A 20,088-nucleotide genomic window follows, 5' to 3' on the forward strand; every position below is an offset into this window, starting at 1 on the left:
CTCTTCGACACTTTCTTGCAGAAGAGTATTTCACATACGCATCATAGAGAAAAATACATTGTTCTAAAGTGTATTAATAGAGACGTTATCACCACGAGACAACACAATTTTACTCACAACACGCGCACAGACGTCTTTCCCTCACGACAGATCCAACTCCACTGACTGGCGCGTCAGCGGTAGCTACAGCGCTACTCTGGCGGCAGGCGCGCCAATCTTCACCCAGTCCAAGGCCGCCGCGGAACGCTCCGGCCGAGCTACGAACGCACTGTATAATAGTATTGCTGTCATATTGGCAGCACTGCGCCTGCTCAGCCCTGCAGCATGGCCGCCACAGCTGCGTACTCGCACTGACGCGCCATGTCCACGGCCTTCCATCCCCTCTTATCCCTCACCCCCCGCTCAGCGCCATACTGCAACAGCAGCTGCACCACTGGGGCGTGGCCTAACAATGCTGCCCAGTGCAGTGCAGTCCACTGGTCTGCATCATCAGGCTCGTTGGGCCGCGCCCCAGCTGCCAGCAGCAGCTCACACACTGCACGGTGCCCATTGGCTGCAGCCACATGCAGAGCAGTGCTGCCAGATGATCGCTGCTTCACATCCGGCCGCGCCCCGGCAGCCAGCAGCGCCCTGCATGCATCCTGGCGGTCATTACTTGCAGCCAGCCACAAGGGCGTGCGGCCACCATGATCCTCGGCGTTCACCTGGCTGCCTGCATCCAGGAGCAGCTGGACAGTGCGTGCGTCTCCCCGCCATGCTGCCCGGTGTAGCTGAGTCCAGCCTAGCCCGTCCTTCTCCTCCAGGTCGGGCCCGACCTCAGCCACAGCTCTGTGCTCCTGCAGCAGACAAAACAATCTGGTCAGAGGAAGCTCAGTCAGCTAGGTGACAGTTCACTAGGCTGAGTGAAGCTTATGGCAGAAGTAGTGACAGTAGCCATAACTACAGTAATGTCAGTAGTAGTGACAGTAGCCATAACTACAGTAATGTCAGTATTAGTAACAGTAGCCAGTCCACACCTGTGGAGTAACGGTCAGCGCGTCTGGCCGCGAAACCAGGTGGCCCGGGTTCCATTCCCGGTCGGGGCAAGTTACCTGGTTGAGGTTTTTCCCGGGGTTTTCCCTCAACCCAATATGAACAAATGTTGAGTAACTTTCGGTGCTGGACCCCCGATTCATTTCACCGGCATTATCAGATTCATCTCATTCAGAAGCTAAATAACCGAAGATGTTGATAAAGCGTCGTAAAATAACCTACTGAAAAAACAGTAGCCATAACATCACTGATGTCAGTAGTAGTGACAGTAGCCATAACTACACTAATGTCAGTAGTAGTGACAGTAGCCATGACTACAGTAATGTCAGTAGTAGTGACACTAGCCATAATGACAGTAATGTCAGTAGTAGAGACAGTATCCATATGTACAGTACTGTCAGCAGTAGTGGCAGTAACCATAACTATAGTAATGTCAGTAGTAATGACAGTAGCCATAACAACAGTAATGTCAGTAGTAGTGACAGTAGCCATAACTACAGTAATGTCAGTAGTAGTGGCAGTAGTAGTGACAGTAACCATAACTACAGTAATGTCAGTAGTAGTGGCAGTAGCCATAACTACAGTACTGTTAGTAGTAGTGACAGTATCCATAACAACAGTAATGTCAATAGTAGTGACAGTAACCATAACAACAGTAATGTCAGTAGTAGTGACAGTAGCCATAACTACAGTAATGTCAGTAGTGACAGTAGCCATAACAACAGTAATGTTAGCAGTAGTGGCAGTAGCCATAACTATAGTAATGTCAGTAGTAGTGACAGTAGCCATAACAACAGTAATGTCAGTAGTAGTGACAGTAACCATAACTACAGTAATGTAAGTAGTAGTGACAGTAACCATAACTACAGTAATGTCAGTAGTAGTGACAGTAGCCATAACTACAGTAATGTCAGTAGTAGTGACAGTAACCATAACTACAGTAATGTCAGTAGTAGTCACAGTAGCCATAACTACAGCAATGTCAGTAGTAGTGACAGTAACCATAACTACAGTAATGTCAGTAGTAGTAACAGTAACCATAACTACAGTAATGTCAGTAGTAGTCACAGTAGCCATAACTACAGTAATGTCAGTAGTAGTGACAGCAGCCATAACAACAGTAATGTCAGTAGTAGTGACAGTAGCCAGAACTTCAGTAATGTCAGTAGTAGTCACAGTAGCCATAACTACAGTAATGTTAGTAGTAGTGGCAGTAGCCAGAATTACAGCAATGTCAGTAGTGATAGTAGCCATAACTACAGTAATGTTAGTAGTAGTGACAGTAACCATAACTACAGTAATGTCAGTAGTAGTGGCAGTAGCCATAACTACAGTACTGTTAGTAGTAGTGACAGTATCCATAACAACAGTAATGTCAATAGTAGTGACAGTAACCATAACTACAGTAATGTCAGTAGTAGTGACAGTAACCATAACAACAGTAATGTCAGTAGTAGTGACAGTAGCCATAACTACAGTAATGTCAGTAGTGACAGTAGCCATAACAACAGTAATGTTAGCAGTAGTGGCAGTAGCCATAACTATAGTAATGTCAGTAGTAGTGACAGTAGCCATAACAACAGTAATGTCAGTAGTAGTGACAGTAACCATAACTACAGTAATGTAAGTAGTAGTGACAGTAACCATAACTACAGTAATGTCAGTAGTAGTGACAGTAGCCATAACTACAGTAATGTCAGTAGTAGTGACAGTAACCATAACTACAGTAATGTCAGTAGTAGTCACAGTAGCCATAACTACAGCAATGTCAGTAGTAGTGACAGTAACCATAACTACAGTAATGTCAGTAGTAGTAACAGTAACCATAACTACAGTAATGTCAGTAGTAGTCACAGTAGCCATAACTACAGTAATGTCAGTAGTAGTGACAGCAGCCATAACAACAGTAATGTCAGTAGTAGTGACAGTAGCCAGAACTTCAGTAATGTCAGTAGTAGTCACAGTAGCCATAACTACAGTAATGTTAGTAGTAGTGGCAGTAGCCAGAATTACAGCAATGTCAGTAGTGATAGTAGCCATAACTACAGTAATGTTAGTAGTAGTGACAGTAACCATAACTACAGTAATGTCAGTAGTAGTGACAGTAACCATAACTACAGTAATGTCAGTAGTAGTGACAGTAACCATAATAATGTAATGTCAGTAGTAGTCACAGTAGCCATAACTACAGTAATGTCAGTAGTAGTGACAGTAACCATAACTACAGTAATGTCAGTAGTAGTGACAGTAACCATAACTACAGTAATGTCAGTAGTAGTGACAGTAACCATAACTACAGTAATGTCAGTAGTAGTGACAGTAACCATAACTACAGTAATGTCAGTAGTAGTGACAGTGGTCAGTGTGCTTGGTGCATAGAACCAAGGATCCGGGTTCGATCCCCGGCGCCGGAGCGAATTTTTCCCCTCAAATATTAATTGTCAATATTACAGATATTATTCTGTAGGACAAGTTAATAAAAATCTATAATAAGAAAGAACTGCCTATGAAGGAAGGAATGGTGAACGGGAGAAGAGTTCGGAGCAGAAGATATCAGATGATAGACGACATTAAAATATATGGATCATATGAGGAGACTAAGAGGAAGGCAGAAAAAATAAATATTGGAGCATGCAGGACTTGCAGTGAAAGAGCTCCCTTTTAGACAGAAAACTATGAATGACTGATGAAGTGGTGAATCTACACGTACAGGTATAGGATCAAAGGAGTGTAGAATAATTACCTCTGGCTTGCAAAAGAAGCTAGTAAATTCTTGGCAGGCCTAATTTGTGTTTGTAAGCTTGCCTTTTTTGCATTTATACTAGGCTAAATAAGTTTCTCGTCTATCACTGCCATGAAAACAAAAGCGAGAAATCTCCTTAAATTGTAAACTATATCACTGTATCTATCGAACACAGAGTCCAGATTTGAGAAGCAAATTTCTGAAAAACAGACACTTTTTTTGTTTTAATTATTTTTTTGTTTATAACTATTGCAACATATGGACTCTGGTCCACACCTGTGGAGTAACGGTCAGCGCGTCTGGCCACGAAACCAGGTGGCCCGGGTTCGAATCCCGGTCGGGGCAAGTTACCTGGTTGAGGTTTTTTCCGGGGTTTTCCCTCAACCCAATTTGAGCAAATGCTGGGTAACTTTCGGTGATGGAACCCGGACTCATTTCGCCGGCATTATCACCTTCATTTCATTCAAACGGTAAATTGTTGATACAGCGTCGTAAAATAACCCAATAAAATAAGAATAAAATATCCACTCTGAGATTGCCACAGTTCTCGACCTCCTGTCGCTTAGCTGTCGCCCTTTTGTACTTCAGATTTTGGTAGTACTGTTACGTAGTAATATACAATGGAGTACCCAAACTTATCATTTAACTAAATGCCCATTATGAACACGTTTTTGTGTCAGCGTGTCTGTCTATTTTAAAGTTTTTCTTGCTTACTGCTCCAACGTTTAATGTACCTCAACTGTCTAATCTGTATCTGTAACCATGGTAACAGCTCATCACTTACCTTTTCTTGCTGAAGCCGCAACTGGTGCTCTTCTTCAAATTTCTGTTTCAACTGTATCAGTTCTGCTTTATCCTGCAAACAACAAAGGAATCAGGTTCAGACGTAGCTCAGTCAATAAAGTGAAAGTGTGATGAGAAACATAATAACACACAATGAACTAATGAATGTACTGACAACTACTAAACAACACGACATTACTAATTCTATCTTCACATTTTGTACATGGCTACAGATTGGTCTTAACTCTCCTTCAATTTTCCACGTCACGATTTACTGAATGCCTGGTACGAACATATAATTCTGTGGAATAAACCCTTAACTGTGACTTAATCTAAGGTGTTCAATAGTAACTGTAAATATGGCAACAGCGGAACTCTTACCCTTTCCGATTCTTCTTTCAGCTTTTCCAGTTCAGCCTGTGTTTCTCTTAATTCCCTCTCCCTCAGCTCCAATTTCTCCTTCAGCTCCTCAATGTTGTTGCTGCTCCCTACTTTTTCCTCTTCCTTCCTTGCCTCCAGGCCCTGCAGGGACCGCGAGTCCAACCTCTCCTTGAGGACCCTCACCTCCTCTATGAGAGGAAGCAGCAGTCGAACCTGTCCCTCCAGGGTCTTCACTCGCTGCTTGAGGTCTGGAATAGGATTCGGTTTTGCCATCCTGCACACCAGAAAGCAAGAAAACAGTGAAACCTTCAAATACTATTCACAAGTCACTAGTGTCCTTCTTCCATTAACAGCTACTTCATCTATCTCATGGAAATTGTAAGGAATGAATGGGATCACAGCTTTGAAGTTCACTTCTATCTATGAAATATTTCGTTTTGATCAAATATGTTATCAAGTATATCAAAATTCGTCCTCAAAGTCTTGGAAAGGAATAATATTGTTTCACCATACTGCTTGATGTCAAGGGTTACCCTCAGAATATCATAGAGCTGGGGACAGATTAGATGCGCTCCCAAGTTTAGATAAATCGTATCTAGGTTACATTTATTCCTGATTTTCTTTTGTTTATAATTCAGAATAATACCTGACATGTAGAAAGTTGCTACAACGTTATATGTACGTGAAGAAAAAGTTTTCTAATTAATTTTTGGACAATATTTAATTAGTTTTGTTTCATATTCCCTAATTTTTGTCATATTTTGGTATTTTAGGGCATAAGTGCAGGCATGTTACCAGAGTTTTAGGTCGGATTCCCAGTTATGACGAAACGATGGCTGCCATTTATACTATAGCCTAGATCATATATGTAACAGATAACTCCTCGCTACGTTAAAATCGGCACCCGTCCGGCGTAAACGAGCACGAGATGGCAGCACAGTCGCTAATAATATTCAAATGGGAATTATGACGTGACTCCTTATGTAACAACTAGATGGCAGCGTAGTAAACCTGACAAAAGTTGTTAACCTCAAAGCCTATAAGCCAGACATATGTCACATATATGATCTAGGACTATAGTATACGTAGAAAGTAATATATAGGCCTATTTATCCAGAAATTGTTACGTCTTTTCCACTATAATGCAAAATAATTATTGAACAATCTTTCGAACACTTTGAGATTGGACATTACGAGATACATTGATAGAAACATTGAAGAAAAAAACTGATTAGAAATTCCAAACCTCATAAATAAATGAATAAATTTTATTAATTACTTTGAAAATGATTTGTTTTCAATAATTGCTGAGAGAATAAATATTTGTGCCACTAGAAATTGGGAATTACTTTAGAATCTTGTTGTAAATATGTAGATATTTAAAGGGTATATAGATTCTTGTAAATATTTAGGAATTAATCGTCAAATAGTGTTGTAATTTACCGCCAGAGCGCATTATTTCATTGTAGTGTTCTGAACTGAACATGAAAATAAAGTGAATATCTCCGTACCCAAATAAACTATGAAGAATATACTCGGTTTCTTCAATATTTCTCTAATCAAATCCCGAATGTTATTTTTCTTGCATACTACATTTGTATAATTCTAATTTGATAAACTGTAAAGGCCAATTCACAATGAAAATTAAACATAACCGTAACATAAACACAGAAGTTTGCGCCCAGGCTACCAAATGGGATCATTCGCAATGATTCACATAAACATTGACATAAACATTACAGTAAGACATTAACAGGAAAATTTGCCAACTCCAAACTTTCATGCTTATGCTTATGTGATTTGCAAACAGAACACAATCGTGGAGCGCTGAAGTATACGACAGAATATGAGGAAATGGCGTCGTTGTTATGTTTCCATGATTACCAAGTATGCTGTTATGTTTATGTCCCCATCGTGAATGATGGTATGACTTCTTGATTTTACCGTAACGTGTATATTCTTAAGTTAACGCTTACGTTATGTTTAATTTTCATTGTGAATGAGCCTTAAAGCTCTGGTACTGCAGGTCTAACAGAATGAGCATCGCTTCATCCATTTAATTTACACCTTCAATATTGGAGGCCTTACACTCGACACAAATTTTCGTGAAATTCTTTGTTTGAATCTTGGCCCGTACGGAAATCCGTTTAGAATTCTCTGGTCAGAATTCTGGGCGGAATCCTGCAATGCGGACAGAGAAGACGCTCCATTTAAAATAATACATATAATAAAAAATCGAACGCGCCGCACAGATCCGTTCCTTTAAGTGAGGCAGCCACTACCTTATAGAATGTTGGTCACCCTGCAAGCCTTGGCTATAAACAATGTTGCGTCTTGTAATTGATGCCCATGAGAAACTGATATTCTGGCTGTTAATGTATTAAATATCTGTAATAAAACGACTTCTCAACACAGAAAATTGGTAAAACAGATGACAGATGAAACAAATGAGGATTGTTCATGCGCTCAGAGTATTGAAATCGTTTTTAATACGATAACTGACGCGTTGCCATGCAACTCAATGCGTATTGGATAGGACCCGATCCCACTTTAGACTCAGATCGGTTTGAATTCCCGTTTACATGAAGATTTGAATACGGTGAGCGTATTTAAATAGATTTGAATACTCCATGAAAACTTACTTACAAATGGCTTTCAAGGAACCCGAAGGTTCGTTGCCGCCCTCACATAAGCCCGCCATCGGTCCCTACCCTGTCCAGTCTGTACCATCATATCCCACCTCCCTCAAATCCATTTTAATATTATCCTCCCATCTACGTCTCGGCCTCCCCAAAGGTCTTTTTCTCTCCGGTCTCCCAACTAACACTCTATATGCATTTCTGGATTCGCCCATACGTGCTACATGCCCTGCCCATCTCAAACGTCTGGATTTAATGTTCCTAATTATGTCAGGTGAAGAATACAATGCGTGCAGTTCTGTGTTGTGTAACTTTCTGCATTCTCCTGTAACTTCATCCCACTTAACCCCAAATATTTTCCTAAGCACCTTATTCTCAAACACCCTTAACCTATGTTCCTCTCTCAAAGTGAGAGTCCAAGTTTCACAACCATACAGAACAACCATTAATATAACTGTTTTATAAAATCTAACTTTCAAATTTTTTGACAGCAGACTGGATGATAAAAGCTTCTCAACCGAATAATAACAGGCATTTCCCATATTTATTCTGCGTATAGGCCTATTTTCTAAATATTGAAGTGGGTTTCAGCGCATTTATTTAGAGTTAAGAAGTGGCGGTCAAGCTATAAAAGGTTTGCTGATCTACGCTTACAGGCTTAGCTTCCTGTAAAGCTGGTTTGAAAAATACTAAAGGAAAAAATTGTTCCGGAATGTAGTATCGAACCCGGGACCTTTGCCTAAGCGCGCCAACGCTCTACCACTGAGCTATCCAGGAGCGATACACAATTCTTCCCTTTATGTCCACATACATACCTCAAGTGGTTTCACAAACGCCAGCGGCCTAACATGGAGTGCATGCTATGCTGTGGCTGTAATTGTGGTTCATGTTACAACGCACATGGGCGATATGCTGCAGTATGTGGGCATAAAGGGAAGAGCAGGCCAGGCTACAGAAGTGACGTGTCCTATTTTGTATTCGTTTACTAATATACTTCTAGAGAATAAAAAACTTCCGCCACACTCCACAACAAACACCAAATTACTTACTTGATCAAGTTTGAAGATATAATATCACACGCTGATGAACGAAGCAAGACACACAAAGATGTCACAAATCAACAGTGTTGCCAACTCCAATTTGCGAAAAAACACTGCACGCTTACAAAAACTCACCAAATATGTCATAAAACCCACCAGATTTTCGTTCCTATAGATTTTTTTTTTTTCACTTAATTGTTAAGTAACGCTAAGATAAGATATGAACAATTATTAAAAATTATAATAACGTACAGCACTCCGTTTTAGTCCAGACCTAATTTCAAAATTTACTGAAATTCCCATGATCTAATGATAGTGCTTTGAATCCACTTCTGAATTTCGCCAAGCAAGACATAGACCCTAACAATGAAGGCTCGAACTCGGTATTTCTTTTAACGGATTTTTATTTGGCATAGCTCGCGCAAGGAACGATTACCGAAAAGCAATGGTGGCGTTGCTGTCTGTTTTGACGTGTAAAATGTTACATTTTATTTAACGACGCTCGCAACTGCAGAGGTTATATCAGCGTCGCCGGATGTGCCGCAATTTTGTACCGCAGGAGTTCTTTTACATGCCAGTAAATCTACTGACATGAGCCTGTCGCATTTAAGCACACTTAAATGCCATCGACCTGGCCCGGGATCGAACCCGCAACCTTGGGCAAAGAAGGCCAGCGCTATACCAACTCGCCAACCAGGTCGACTTTTGACGTGTATATGAAGGCACGCCGAGGGGGCGAGAGATGCGGGCCGATGAAGTACTGTCTCTTCCAAGAAGAAGAACAAATGAGGACATCGCTGTGGAGATAAAGAACGTAGCAAGAGAAAAATTCGAAGCTAATTAAACGCCCAACATATGTTTACGAATGAAATAATAATACCGTGCGATACAAGACACGTATTCACATGCAATGGAACAAACTAAAGTCGTAATGTAACTATCACAACGCAACACCGATTCTATAGATGTCATTTCTATTCCGACTGTACTCTTGAATATCATTCAAGCTATCTCGTGATCTTTCCCATCGCCGTCTCTTCCTTATCGTATTGTTTCATTCGCATTCCTTCCGTCGGTATTTCCTGCTTGCGAGATCTATACCTCTTTGTACTGGAGATGTTTACAAGTAGTAGTAATGCTGAAGTTGTTTAGTTTAATTAAGTTCATCAAGCGCCACTATACTTCAACGTTTGCAGTAAGTTTTTGGTCTGTGTTGAATTAGGAAAATCTTGATTTGTTGTACAACGTAATTGAAACTCAGTCTAGCAACATTTTACAGTATTCCATACATTTACAGTCTTTTCAGCAGTTGTTTCATTGGAGGAACAACGAAAAAAACGAGCCGTTATCCAATTAATTTCTCTCATCGTGTATTAAGACTTCTGTTTTCACTTCCAGCCGTTGGGTTGTTATACGGTTAACTGCAGAGTGCATTGATAGCCATCTAATTCTGTAACACAAGTAGTGGCATTCATCCATTCATTCATTCATTCATTCATTCATTCATTCATTCATTCATTCATTCATTCATTCATTCATTCATTTTACTCAATAAATCTTACATGAGCAATGAAGCTTTAAGATGTGAAACAAGTCAAAATTTTACAATATTACAATTACAATTTTTACAAATTTTTTATAGTTTTACAATTTAGTAATTTTCTACAATTTTTACAATTTTGTACAATTTTTTACAATATTTTGGCGAGATGTAGTGAGATGAGGTGAGGTCCGAGGATTCGCCAAAATATTACCTGGCATTTGCCTTTTGGTTGGGGAAAACCTCGGAAAAACCCAACCAGGTAATCAAATCAAACGGGTTGATGCCAAGGATTCGCCATAGACCATCCGGCTGAAGTCCCACGGCCATCGTGATATTTAACTTATTTTATATTTTTGTTTTCATATTTTCAGATAATGGTATATCTCTAATGTGATAAGTTGAGCTATATATAATCATAATTTTCCTTACTGTGTGTACTTAAAAATATTGTATTCACTGCATGCTTTGTACTGCACTATTTTATTACTATTATTATTATTATTATTATTATTATTATTATTATTATTATTATTATTATTATTATTATTATTATCAATAATTGTCTTTATTTTTTTATACTTTCTATGTCTCATTTACCTGCTGTTCACATTTTATTATGCTTTTTTCTTTCTTTCTGTATGTTATATATTATGTCTGATTTCTACTTACTTGTTGTTTGCATTTTATTATTATTATCTTATTCAGTTTTGTGTGTAAAATTGTAGTGTACTTTGTAAATTTGTAGTGTTTTTGTAACGCAGTTTTTACTCCTGGTTGAGTGTTAGAGAAGGCCGTATGCCCTTAACTCTGCCAGGTTAAATAAATCATTATTATTATTATTATTATTATTATTATTATTATTATTATTATTATTATTATTATTATTATTATCTAAATAGTCGTAAGTGTGTTATATGCAATTTGCCTTACAGATGTGTTTGAGATTTATTGCAAAATCGCTAAAAATTTCCATTGCCATTAAAATAAACTAGATTTTCCACTGCCCAACGTTTAATTAATTTTAGCCACTGACAGAGGACCAAAGAAACTAGATTTAGTGGGTAAACCACCGCGTTGGCGACACTGCGAATCAATCTAACAACGTAACTTCCGCCAACAACAGCACCAGCTAACTGCGTAATATCCTGCATGACCTTCATGCCACGCCCGTCTTGAATCATGGGACTGTTTATCAATTACCAGTACTGCCAACTGACTGGCGACTATAAGATTGTAACCCTGGTGATACAATTTTGTCAATTTCGTCTCGTCACGTGAAATTGTAAACTAGAAGCCGTTAGTATACAGCCAGAACCGAAATATGTATTAAGTATACAGGAAATTATGGAAAAAGTTGTCATTCGACGAAACGAAGACAGTGCTACCAACTATAGGCTAACGGCGTCTTTTTTAAATTCAACTACGCATGCCACATACATACTTTGATCATTTTGTTTAAAGTTGTAATTCAAGACGGATCCCAATTGAGTCCAAAGACACTCCGCTTTGTTTTTGTGCATTTGCTGAAGATTCTCCGAGATAGTCCGATCAACTGAATGTTGTTTACATTCAAGAGGGACACTGTGAGGTCTACTGGACAGTTGAGGAGCCTGGAATGTGACCGTCAAAAACTATTTACAATATTATTGGCTTCCGCTGTACAACGTGTAATTAGTTTCGTGGTGAGCAAAATATTACACGAACTGACATACAATAGGCCTACTCAGGACTTCGTAGCCTAATATGCATGAAGTACCGTATAATAAATTTTTACAAAACATACCTACTATACTTACTTACAAATGGCTTTTAAGGAACCGGAAGGTTCATTTCCGCCCTCACATAAGCCCGCAATCGGTCCCTATCCTGTGCAATATTAATCCACTCTCTATCATCATATCCCACCTCCCTCAAATCAATTTTAATATTATCCTCCCATTTACGTCTCGGCCTCCCCAAAGGTTTTTTCCCTCCGGCCTCCCAACTAACACTCTATATGCATTTCTGGATTCGCCCATACGTGCTACATGCCCTGCCCATCTCAAACGTCTGGATTTTATGGTCCTAATTATGTCAGGTGAAGAATACAATGCGTGCAGTTCTGCGTTGTGTAACTTTCTCCATTCTCCTGTAACTTCATCCCTCTTAGTCCCAAATATTTTCCTAAGAACCTTATTCTCAAACACCCTTAATCTCTGTTCCTCTCTCAAAGTGAGAGTCCAAGTTCCACAACCATACAGAACAACCGGTAATATAACTGTTTTATAAATTCTAACTTTCAGATTTTTTGACAGCAGACTGGATGATAAAAGCTTCTCAACCGAATAGTAACAGGCATTTCCCATATTTATTCTGTGTTTAATTTCCTCCCTATATTTGTTACTGTTGCTCCAAGATATTTGAATTTCTCTACCTCTTCAAAGGATAAATCTCCAATGTTTATAGTTTCATTTCGTACAATATTCTGGTCACGAGACATAATCATATACTTAGTCTTTTCGGGATTTACTTCCAAACCTATCGCTTTACTTGCTTCAAGTAGAATTTCCGTGTTTCCCCTAATCGTTTGTGCATTCTCTCCTAACATATTCACGTCATCCGCATAGACAAGCAGCTGATGTAACCCGTTCAATTCCAAACCCTGCCTGTTATCCTGGACTTTCCTAATGGCATATTCTAGAGCGAAGTTAAAAAGTAAAGGTGATAGTGCATCTCCTTGCTTTAGCCCGCAGTGAACAGGAAAAGCATCAGATAGAAACTGGCCTATACTTCACTTCACTTCTGGCTTAACGACACTACTGCCTACTTAAGAGACTACTGTGTCATAAATTCAATATAAAAAAATCCTAGTTGAATAACGTAGTGCTTGATACTATTGAACGTATTTGGATACTTAAAATTTCCTAACAATATTGTTCAAAATTTAATAAGTTAAAAATAATCTAATGTAGTATTTCTTAAATCTAATGCAGTACTGTTCCTCAACCACTGAAACGGACAGGAGGAATGTGTGGCCTATACGGACTCTGCTGTACGTTTCACTGAGACACATTTTAATTAATCGAACTAGTTTCTTGGGAATGCCAAATTCAATAAGAATATCATATAAAACTTCTATCTTAACCGAGTCATATGCCTTTTTGAAATCTATGAATAACTTATGTACTGTATCCTTATACTCCCATTTTTCTCCAATATCTGTCGAATACAAAAAATCTGAACAATAGTCGATCTATTACGCCTAAAACCGCGCTGAAGATCCCCAATAATTCCATCTACATATGGAGTTAATCTTCTCAAAAGAATATTCGACGAAATTTTGTAGGACGTCAACAAAAGTGATATTCCTCGAAAGTTACTACAGTTAGTCTTGTCCCCCTTCTTAAAGATAGGTATGATTATGCACTCCTTCCATTGTTCTGGTACAATTTCCTTTTCCTAAATAGCAAATAAAAGTTTATATATTTCGTTAGATAATGCGCTTCCACCCTCTTGTATTAATTCTGCTGGAATTTGATCAATACCTGGAGATTTGTACTTTTTCAGATTTTCTATCGCAATTTTGGACTTCAGAAAGTGTGGGTTCGGGTATAAATGGCTCAGCAGTTTGTATTTCAATTTCATCCCGATCATTTCTATTTGGCCTATGTATATTTAGTAGTTGCCCAAAATAGTTTTTCCATCTGTTTAGGATTGAATGAGAGTCTCCAAGCAAGTCACCATTCTCATCGTTGATCACGTTTACCATTGCCTGATATCCGTTTTTAAATTCCTTTATGTCCTTATATAAATCTGGAATTTTTTATTCTTACTATTTGTTTCTACCTCATTCAGTTTTTCCTTCAAGTAATCTCTCTTTTTATTCCTAAGTGTACGACTTGCTTCCCGTCTTTCATTGAAATAATTATCTCTCTTCTCCTCAATTGGATCCTGTAAGAATTTCAATTTTGCCTTTTTCCTTCTATCTACTACAATGGAACAATCATCATCAAATCGCGGTTTCTTTTTCTTAGTTTCATGATAGCCTATGCTCTGCTCAGCTGTAATTTTGATATTATCTTGGATGTTCTCCCACATGCTATTAATATCTAACTCTTCCTCAGCTTCGTCGGAAGTTGCTAAAGCAGCAAACCTATTTGAAATTTCGACCTCATAACGTTGCTTAGTTTCCTCGTCCTTTAATTTCAGAATATTGAATCTACTAATATTAGCTTGTTGCTCTACTCGCTTGGCTACTGAGAGTCTTTCTCTTAATTCTCCAATTACCAAATAATCGTCAGAATTACAGTCTGCCCCCTTGAAAGTTCGAATATCTACTATACTAGTATGTCTTCTTTTATCTATCAAGATGTGATCTATCTGGTTGTGTGTCAACCCATCTGGAGAAGTCCAAGTATATTTATGTATATCCTTATGGGGGAATGTTGTACTTTTAACAATTAAATTTTTTGATGTGGCAAAGTTGACTAACCTAACTCCATTATCATTACTAGTTACTTGTAGGCTCTCTTTACTAATAGTTGGTTTAAAAATATCCTCCCCTCCTACTTTAGCGTTGAAATCCCCCAATAAAACTTTCATGTGATATCTAGGAAACTGATTAAGTCTGTTCCAATTCCTCATAGAAGCTACCCTTTTATATGGTCGCCTTTCTCTTCTGTAGGGGCGTGAGCATTTATAACTACGATATCGACACAGACAGACTAGTACTAAAATTATTATATTTCATGTACATCATTCCCTGATAAATTGACTCGTAGATACTGAATATGAACAAAATCCGTCCAATAGTTTAGTAGAAATCGCTGTACACAGACAGACTAGTACTAAAATTATTATATTTCATGTACATCATTCCCTGATAAATTGACTCGTAGATACTGAATATGAACAAAATCCGTCCAATAGTTTAGTAGAAATCGCTGTACACAGACAGACTAGTACTAAAATTATTATATTTCATGTACATCATTCCCTGATAACTTGACTCGTAGATACTGAATATGAACAAAATCCGTCCAATAGTTTAGTAGAAATCGCTGTACACAGACAGACAAAAACTGTGTATTTCTGGAACGGATTGCTTGTTGCATCGTAATATCATACTTTGTCTTTACATCTTATACTGAAGAATAGCTCACGAACCATGGGAGCTAAGGACCGGAGCCTCTGTGTTCACGGGGAAAACAGTCGTCAGTCACCAATGTTAATCGTCACACAGACTACTGCTTACTGTACTTCAATATCGCCGTATAGATTAGGCAACTTCTTCACCACGTCTGTAGTGTGGGAAACCTGCATACAGGCTGGCTTTCTCCATTTGACAAACGACTTTTAAGGATCACACGAGTACAGCACGACAAATAACAGTCCAAAATAATTCACGTGCACCGTGTTATGCGTCAATACGTCAAGTGACTTCACAACTTTTCAGTTGGAAGGTTTCACTTAAGGTTTACATCCAAATTACGTCACTGCTTATATTGATACAAAATTTGGTTATCTATGACTATTGATTTATTTTTCTGAATCAATTAAACAAGTTTTCATGTCTATATATAAACGCATTTTCTAAGTTTTGTAGACGCTGTATTAAATATCAATATACATTACAGAAATACAGACACATGGCGTTTAGCCTGGTGATGCATAACAAGCAATATAAGAAAACTTAGTACAATACTAACCGATTTATGATTCATTTACGATAAAAATTCAATGTATAGGATTACCTCTGGGCTATATTACCTGCTTTTCTGTATAGTTGTGAAACTTGGACTCTCACTTCGGGAGAGGCACAGAGGTTAAGGGTGTTCGAGAATAAGTTGCTTAGGGAAATTATTTATTTATTTATTCTGGTAGAGTTAAGGCCATGAGGCCTTCTCTTCCACACTACCAGAAGTGAAATACATAATAAAACAATGACAAAAATAGTAAAGTCATACTTAAGTATAAAAATCATTTCCATGCACATTAACAAGCTTACACGGGCTATAATGAAATATTAACTAAACACGATACATAATTAAGTTATTTACAATTCATATTCTAATTCTACTTTATGATAGGCCTAAATGACAATTTATATACACAGAATCTTCTTATATATAAAAGCCAATGTGGGTATGTATGTATGTATATTTGTATGTACTCTATACAAATCTACACGCTTTGACCGATATTTGTTAAAGTTTGTACATTTAACCTTCATAACCAGGAGAAGAACATAGGCTACATTAAAATCGGACAAATGGAAGTTAAATTAATAAAAAAAATAAAATTATATAGATCAAACATTCATGTCTAATATTAAAATGCAATTTTCTGCAGTCAATTGTTCTTTATTATTGTCTGTTGTATTCAACATCGACTTTCACGAGGCCTTGGAAATTATAACACGAAATTAAATTACATTGTTGATACACATCATGAAGGCTAAAACTAGATAATTCATGCCTTTACTCAGCCCAGGAATGTATTATGAATTTCTCAATGCAGTTGTACATAGTGAGCAGACTGTGTTTCATCCAACTGAATTCTTGAATTCTTTGAAACCACAAGGATTGCTACCACATAATTTAAGCTTAATATTGAATCACCAATAGTACTATTACTGACCCACCAAAATTATGCACTGAAACAAGAATTGGTGTGAAAAAAAAAAAAACTCATTCAGAACGTAGTAATAGAAGTGACAATATTAACCGGCAAAACGGAAGAAGATATTTTTATCCACGCATTCTTATGATAGCCACTAACATGCCGTTCGATTTTAAGTAACAGCAATTTCAGTGAGACTTGCATTTGTAATGGTCATATTAAAATTAAGCTCAAAGTTGCAGACATTAACTTAAAAACTGCGTGTTTTTCACATTCTCAACTATATTTTATACAAAGAAGTAGGGAAAAAAAATATTTTGCACACATCAAAAAGAAATCCAATGATACTTTTGTCATGTTGCTAATGTAGTATGCGCATGCACATAAGCCGACTGAAAATAACGCTGTCAGGTCAGATAGTAAAATAAAAATAATATCATACGTCTCTCAAAGTATTGATGTTCATGTCCGAAAATGTGTTACTGCGAAATTCTAACTGTATAATCACGTTGCCAATGTAGTATGTTATGCGTTGTGGAAATAATCTCTTAATTAAAAAAAAAAACTGGTATACGTCTCTCAGAATATTAGTCTCTATGTTAAAAAATGACTTATTGCGAGTTTATATTGTATCTATATTCTGCGTATGATATAAGAATTTTTTTATAAACATTTACATAGAGATAAAAAAAAAATTTACAGGAGAAAAAGTTCGTCCAAAGGGCTGGACTCTGGAAGAGTACCCAAAACGCTCATTGCATTTCCGCGTTGAATAGCAATACTTAAGCGTTGACGCAAATAAGTAGTGCAACGGCGATCACCAGTAATGGAGATCAAAACTTGGCCGATTTGAGATACCAAAACTTTAGCGTCATGACTCCAAGGACCGAAGGTCTCCACAGCAAAGGGGACAAAGATATAATTGTCTAAAAGATGAGCATATTTATTGACTTTCTTTTTCATGGCTAATTCAGCAGCAGATGCTGCGTGTCTAAAGGTATTCGGCAAGTGAGATGGAGCTAGACTGTCAACGCAAGTGGAGTCCCAAATTAAAGATTTTCCTCTAGACCATGGAATTAAGGTGAGACCATCGGGTCGTTTACCATCTGCGCGACTAATACCTGGTGGTTCCAAAAGAGACGGGATGCCACAAGAAGTCAGAGATCTTTTAATGGTATCATTGAGTGATGTATGTCTGGGAATGCGACCCTTGCTCCTCGCACAGCTGAGTGCATGATGGCCGTAAATATCAGCAATTCCCCCGCAAATACATTGGTGTGGCTGGCAGAGTTTACAACCAAGGCGTAAAGCCATTGCGATTTTAAAGGATGTGCTATCCATTAGGGTGCCGATGTGAGAAGGTAATGCGTGTAGCCAAGCTCCAGACTCACTCTCTTGAAGAGCTAGGAGACGTGCAATGTCTTGTTCGGATGTGAAAGAAAGGAGTGTATCTAAAATTTTTTGGGAAAAGATAACGTCCCACTGTTTTTGAAATTCAGGATGGGCAGGAGGATGAGTGGTTTGTGAGGAAGTACGAGTATACCAACTTGTCAGAGCATCGCGCACATGGCAGATTTCAGCTGCATCACTGTATAAAGGAAAGAGCAATTTGATGCAACGGAAAACTCCAAAGGCAGAAGAAAGAAAAGCAGGTATACAAACGTCAGAAAGTTTCCGAATGCCCACACCACCAAATTTAATTGGGAGAGAGGCTTGAGTCCAACTAGTATCGGTAAAATTTATATTGAGGATCATTTCCAAACTGGATCGTAAAAGAGCATCAGCTTTATGTACGAAAGTTGGAAGAAGCCATAAAGGAGTAGTACGCATAAAGTAAGTCATCTTAGGGATTAGAAAACAATTTTTAAGGAGATAATAAGAAATATGAGGATGTATTAGTTTTAAATGATCGAAGTAATATTGCAAAGAAACTAGTTTTTCTTCAGCGATGTGATCGGCAGCTTCCAAAAAGACGGGAGATCCAAGAATCTTTAAAGTGGATTTTGACATTAGTAAAATACCCGGAGCAAGTTTTTGAAAAGAAGAGAAAACAGCTTGATTAAATTTAGAACAAAAATAAATTTCACATTTATCAGGATTAAGTTCTAACCCTATAGTTGAACCGAATTGAATGATTTTATTAAGATCTTGCAAAACATCTGAAGGGGCTCCACTTAAGCAACCATCATCTAAGTAAAAAAGGTTGAGTTCACTAATAAGTTCTTTAATAAGGGGATGAATTGTTAGACTAAAAAGTAAAGGGCCAGCCGGATCCCCTTGTTGGCAACCTGATTGAGACATAATAACAATTAATGTAGGCCTAATATATTCTGAATTTGTGAGATATAATTTCTCATGTCATATTAAAAAAATAGGCAGCAGCAGTCAAGGGGTAAAGAAATCTTCCAATATGTTGTTGTTGTTGTCTAGTGCCTTGCATCTGGCAAGGAAGCCATTAGCAGTCGTGCTTTCCAATACTTTTGAACTGTAGTTTCTTCTGATCTTAATGCTTCACAGGTCTTCATTCATTTCTGCTGGATCGTTACATATGGGTGAAGCTGAGATACCGATTCTGTAGAGATGACTTGCTAGACAGTCATGATTTGTCAATAGTCTGAAGGCTGCAACTGCTGTTTTCCTTGGTCTCTGGGGGATTATATCTGGGTTGGAAAGTAGTGTAATCCATTTTTGTCTTTAGCATTTGATTCTATTTCTTGTAGGTATGAATGAGAAAATTTTGTAGTGATCAAGCGTTTTATTCAGGAATATGGGAAATTAAATTTAGATTTTTGTTTTATTGTTGTGCCTTTCTTTGCAAGTGTGTCTGCGGTTTCATTCCCATGACTCCACAGTGTGCTGGAATCCATTGGAGACGGACAATCTTATTAACTTTTTGGAGTTGTGTCAACATTTTGTAGCATTCTCAAAATCTTCCAATATAAATTAAATGATATATGTATATATTGATTCTTTGGTACGACCGAAAAGTCTAACAACCAGTTTAATTACAAAAAAGGAGCAAAAAGAACAACTCGGGCAACGCCGGGTGCTTTCAGTTAGTAACCTACAAAAATCGGCTAACGCTCACAAATCAATATCATGTAAAAGTATATAATTTTTAATTTAAATTGATTAACCATTCGGCTAAGAAGGATGAAGTTACAGGAGAATGGAGAAAGTTACACAACACAATTGCATTCTTCACCTGACATAATTAGGAACATAAAATCCAGACGTTTGAGATGGGCAGGGCATGTAGCACGTATGGGCAAATAAAGAAATGCATACAGAGTGTTAGTTGGGAGACCGGAGGGAAAAAGACCTTTA

General features: G+C 38.0%; 1 protein-coding gene across 1 annotated transcript; it reads right to left on the reverse strand.

Annotated features, from left to right (window-relative positions):
- Nucleotides 1-311: 311 nt before the first annotated feature.
- On the reverse strand, nucleotides 312-8,689 carry LOC138695376 (26S proteasome non-ATPase regulatory subunit 10-like). Its single transcript, XM_069819793.1, has 4 exons — nucleotides 8,628-8,689; nucleotides 4,940-5,213; nucleotides 4,560-4,631; nucleotides 312-836 (listed from the first exon to the last, which is right to left on the reverse strand). The coding sequence occupies exons 2-4, from the start codon at nucleotides 5,210-5,212 to the stop codon at nucleotides 312-314; spliced, it is 870 nt and encodes a 289-aa protein (XP_069675894.1). The 5' UTR covers nucleotide 5,213; nucleotides 8,628-8,689.
- Nucleotides 8,690-20,088: the final 11,399 nt, after the last annotated feature.

Source organism: Periplaneta americana, chromosome 2 (genome assembly GCF_040183065.1).
Source record: "Periplaneta americana isolate PAMFEO1 chromosome 2, P.americana_PAMFEO1_priV1, whole genome shotgun sequence".
NCBI lineage: Eukaryota > Metazoa > Arthropoda > Insecta > Blattodea > Blattidae > Periplaneta > Periplaneta americana.

What these genes read in the sequence shown, in the direction of transcription:
- LOC138695376 (XM_069819793.1), bottom strand. Translation starts at nt 5,212, where the DNA reads ATGGCAAAACCGAATCCTATTCCAGACCTCAAGCAGCGAGTGAAGACC. An exon ending in TGAAAGAAGAATCGGAAAGG is followed by an intron (nt 4,632 to 4,939) that starts GTAAGAGTTCCG and finishes TGTTGTTTGCAG; the next exon opens with GATAAAGCAGAACTGATACA. An exon ending in TGCGGCTTCAGCAAGAAAAG is followed by an intron (nt 837 to 4,559) that starts GTAAGTGATGAG and finishes TGTCTGCTGCAG; the next exon opens with GAGCACAGAGCTGTGGCTGA.